Raw genomic sequence first — 4,512 nt, 5'->3', positions numbered from 1 at the left:
TCTTTCCCTGTTTACTTTTATCTCTTTTTTTTTTTTTAATTCTGAAATTATTTCTGTCATGGAGTATATGTAGAAGTCTCTAGGAAAACATAGCCATATTACAGGTATTGCCAAGGCTTTCAGTGTCCTAAAAAAGTTGTCCTCCAGACTTAGTTCCAGCTTGATTCACTGCATTTTTCACATAGACCACAGGGTGAGTATCTGGATTTAACAGATTATTAATAAGAATTAACAGAAAATTAATAAGAATTTGTTTGGGTTTGGGTGTCCGCACGTATGCACCAAAATCTGTATTTCCAAGCTGTAATTAGGGAGTGCTAGTTTGAGAGGTGCTTTTTGCTCCCTGTTGAAGAAAATGTTCACCCAAGACACACATAAAAGCTTCTCTTTTCATCAAAAATTTGAATGTATCTGTGTGCATATTTTATCAGACAGAGAGCATTGGCGTCTTGACCTAAGCTATATACAGTTACAAATCACTATTTGAAATTGAGTTTTTACATAATTCTCAGTAATGAAGGATAAATCATATGAGATACAAATTTTATAAGGTTATTACATAGTCACTTTTATTCCAACAACAAAGCTGTGAGACATGTTTCTTTCAGTGTAGCTTTTCAGAATTCATTGTATTCAAATGTATTTGTTCCAGTTTCTGTGACAAGAAGTGGTAAAGTCTGAGGCTGAATTTTATTTCGGTGAAATAACTGGGTCTGCTTGCAGATTTGCAGTGCTTGGTTAGAAGGTGAAAGTATACATTGCCCTTTCCAGTCCTTTCATGGCATAAAAAATTAACAATGCAAAGTGCATGGATTAATATCTAGTTGTTTGTTCTTGTTCTTTGCAAACATGTATAATCTTAAATAATCCTTTCTTGTACATATGCCTTTTACAATCACAACTTTGAGGGTTAGCTACATAATAAAGTCTGAATCTTCACAAAGGAAGCAATGAAAGCGTGTGCTCTGAGAGACGTGTTACATTTTATAGCCTCTAACAGTTGGTTCCATTACTCCCAACTGCCATTAGAGGAGCTTCTCCAGCTACTCCATTCCCTGGTGGTTAATGAGTGAAATCTGTCCAAGGTTTATTCTCATACTATGTCCTAGCCTCTCCTTACTGCTGTAGCATTTATCTACCAAATGCATGAATATATAAATTACATTAGCATTGACTGCCAGCCATTCCAGTTCATGTTATGGTAGGTAAAGTTTTGTGGTGGGATTTGATAACTCTGTTCCAAATACTTGATCTAAATTTTTCAGCTACATTTCACTGGCATCCATATTTAAACTGTTCTTAGAGGTGAATCTGATGCTCTCCTGTAAACAGTGTTGCACATTTCTGAGCCATCCCTCTTCTTGTCTTTTTAGTGTGAACCACATCCCTTTGGGATTGAGCATCTATATTTCATGTTAACAGTAGGCGACCAAACCCATGCATTCAGTTTTTTTTCCAAGACTTAGAAGCTCACAAAAAGAAAACAGGTGTTTTGTCTCATGTGGCAGCTCAATATACAGTGAGTATGGGCAGGGGCACAGTGTCAAGTTGCCCACTTGGCTTCTGTGCTTTAGGCACAGGCACTGTGACTCGCTTCTAGATAAAAATTTTGGCAGCTTGGTTGTATTAGTTTATTTGAGCATCTTTCTGTTTGGGCTGTTTCTTTCACACCAGCTGATGTGATTTTTTGGGAGCAATTTCAACTGACTAAATGTATTGCTGTCTTAACCAAATTGTGCGAGAGGAGATGACAGACATATCATATGCACTCTACTCATCTACTGAGCTTCTTGGTGGAGTGCATCAAATCATGAGGCATGGACAGTCAAGGCATTGATTATTGATAGCAACCGCTGTCTCCACAGATTTCTGTCATGCTTTGAAGATTCTGTTAATAGGGTTAATTTCTGAGATGCTGATGAACTGCTGCTCATGGCTTGGATGGGTGGACTCTTCACTGGGTAAAAAACGGTCTGCACCGCTGAGTGGTGGTTAATGGAGTTAAATCCAGCTGGTGGCTGGTCAGAAGTGCTGTTCCTCAGGGCTCAGTATGGGGGCCAGTTCTGTTAATATATTTCTCAGTGTGATCTGGACAAGGGGATCTGGTGGACCCTAAATAAGTTTGCAAATAACACCAAATTGGGTGGGAGTGTTGATCTGCTTGAGGGTAGGGAGGCTATACAGAGGGACCTGGACAGGCTGGATTGATGGGCAAAGGCAAATTGTATGAGCCATACAGTGGAGAAACAAAACTCAGGGTAAGGAGTCAGCTGTCCAATTTGCTAATAAAGAAGCTTTCTCTATGTACCTGCAGCTGTGAAGAACTTTAGTGTTTTAATGTAGCAATGTTTCTTATTGGCCCCTAAAATGCTAGATCTGTCTTTTATTTCTGTTTGGTAGAACAGAAAGGATTTTGACTGAAAAGATGCCATTTCAGGGAGCTTTATTTGACAGTCTGAGGGAGCTTTTGTCAAGCGATTTGCTAGAGCAGCTTAAATGAATGTGTCTTGCTACCACAATAGCATGGCAAAAACAGCACACTGCAGTAGACAGATCAATCCCTTTGCTGTAATTACCATAGCAAGGCAACAATTAAGCAAATTTTAAGATACAATTTGTAATCAATCAGATCCTTAAATAGAAATATTTTACCTGAAATCACTGGCTTTTTGATAAAAATTATTAAATGTTTGCTGCTCACTTGAATGTTCAACCATGTTGTAAATTATTGTAAAATATGGGTATTTCTCTTCCTTCCTCTTGAAGTTCTGATACAGAGAGAATGGGGCTGAAAAGGGACAGTAACCATAGGAAGCAACCTTAGGGATGGTTCATACAACAACAAAAATATGCTTTCATTGTTATTGAATGTTAAAAATAGTGCGTTTTTCACAACATTGAACCAAGTGAATTTGTCTTTCAACAGTTTAAGAAGTAATGAAGTCTTCTGAAATTAACCATTTGACCTTGATAAAGCTTCTCTATCAATATACTGAGCAAAAGGGTAGAAAAACTAAGGGTTTTGTTAAAGTTAATCTTTCAGGTCAGAGAGCTATCATGGCAGATTGCAACAAAGTCATTGCAAAATCTTCCCTTCTTACTCTTCGAATTTTCCCTCTTTTGTAACTTTAACATTGGTCCTGACAGCTCTATTTCCCTTTCCTCAATCTTTCTCTTGATAGGTTTGACTTATTCTTTTTCATATCTCATTCTCCTTTTTCCATGTTTCCTATTCAGTGCAGTTCATTACTTGCTGCATTTCTTTCTATCATACTGCATCTTTTTCAATAATATTCTTTTGCAAGAAGAACAAATTTAAAGCACTATCAGGTTCCAGGATGTTGATGATTCAGTAGTTCTCTTCCTTTGTTCTCACATGGTGTGTGTCTTGTTCTAGATCATGACATTACACAACCTTTAGGTCCAGCTATCTACCTTCTAACAGTCACGTTCATCTCACTGTTCTATTTGGGTTTTGTTCAAAAGGTTTTTGGAGCCTTATCAAAGTTGTGTACATTTTTAGGTACAGCCACCAGGTTTTCTGAGCAAGGGAAGCCTGTTTAGAAAAGATGGTTTGAAAATAAGTTATTTCCTATTTGGTATGCAATTTATTGTTCTCTGAGGGCACATGTTCTCTACTAAGCTACCATTCATCTGCTTTGCTCTAGACTGACTCAGACTGCTGATATTAAAGCTAAAATAAAGCTGTCAACACTTTGTCAGAGCATGAAAAGTAAAGCACATAAAAATTGACGTGCAGAACAAGGGGATCAACCGTGGCAAGACTGGGAAGGGGAATCCCACAATACCTTCCACAGATGTGGATACCTGAGAATACTCTTCTTCTGGAAAAAAAAAATGAGCTGTTAATATTTTTATGTCTATTTGGAAGCCAGTGATTACAATAAAACAAATATCTTGTAGGCAGTCCCTTTAGACAATAAGGCTTCATGGGATGTTCTTTTTTTCCCCGTTTTCTGTGTCTGCAGGAGAAAGACGTGATGATTACACCTATGCCATTTGCCAGACCACAGGACTTGGGCCCATCTATTGCTATTGTAGCGAAAGTAAACCAAATCCAGGATCACCTCCTGAAGAAACATGATATTGAGCTGTACATGCATCTGAACCGACTGGAAATTGCTCCACAGATTTATGGACTGTAAGTATTTGCAAAGCATTATTTAATTTAATTCCTTCTATTTTTATTTCATTATATTAGGATTTTTTTCCCTTGAATTTAAGATTAATGAGGCTAAAACGAAATAATCCTGATCTCTTAGAACTTATTCATTTGACAGCATTACATTAAATGACACCCCACTGTTGTATTTGTGACTGTGGCATTCTCAGTGCTGATAGAGACTATTCAGCTGCATATTGGAGAATTATGAAGATTCCCAGTGCAGTGATGAAGTACACACTGAATCAAGTACATATTCTACCTGTGGTTTTCCTGTAGGAAGAAATGCAATAATAGGACACAAAGAAGGGGGAAGGGGAAAATTATTT

The 4,512-nt window shown here is 37.6% G+C and overlaps 1 protein-coding gene across 1 annotated transcript in view; it reads left to right on the top strand.

Moving 5' to 3' along the window:
* Nucleotides 1-4,166, top strand: part of LOC103776700 (TBC1 domain family member 5-like) — a 67,686-nt gene extending 63,520 nt beyond the window's left edge. Inside the window, exon 11 of the mRNA XM_008944222.1 lies at nucleotides 3,990-4,166. Coding sequence (XP_008942470.1) covers nucleotides 3,990-4,166 — 177 coding nt within the window. The remainder of the gene's footprint in view (nucleotides 1-3,989) is intronic.
* Nucleotides 4,167-4,512: the final 346 nt, after the last annotated feature.

Source organism: Merops nubicus, unplaced genomic scaffold, assembly GCF_000691845.1.
Source record: "Merops nubicus isolate BGI_N331 unplaced genomic scaffold, ASM69184v1 scaffold4477, whole genome shotgun sequence".
In the NCBI taxonomy this organism is placed as follows: domain Eukaryota; kingdom Metazoa; phylum Chordata; class Aves; order Coraciiformes; family Meropidae; genus Merops; species Merops nubicus.
The sequence above is the reverse complement of the archived record's forward strand: the minus strand, read 5'-3'. Positions and strand labels throughout refer to the sequence as shown.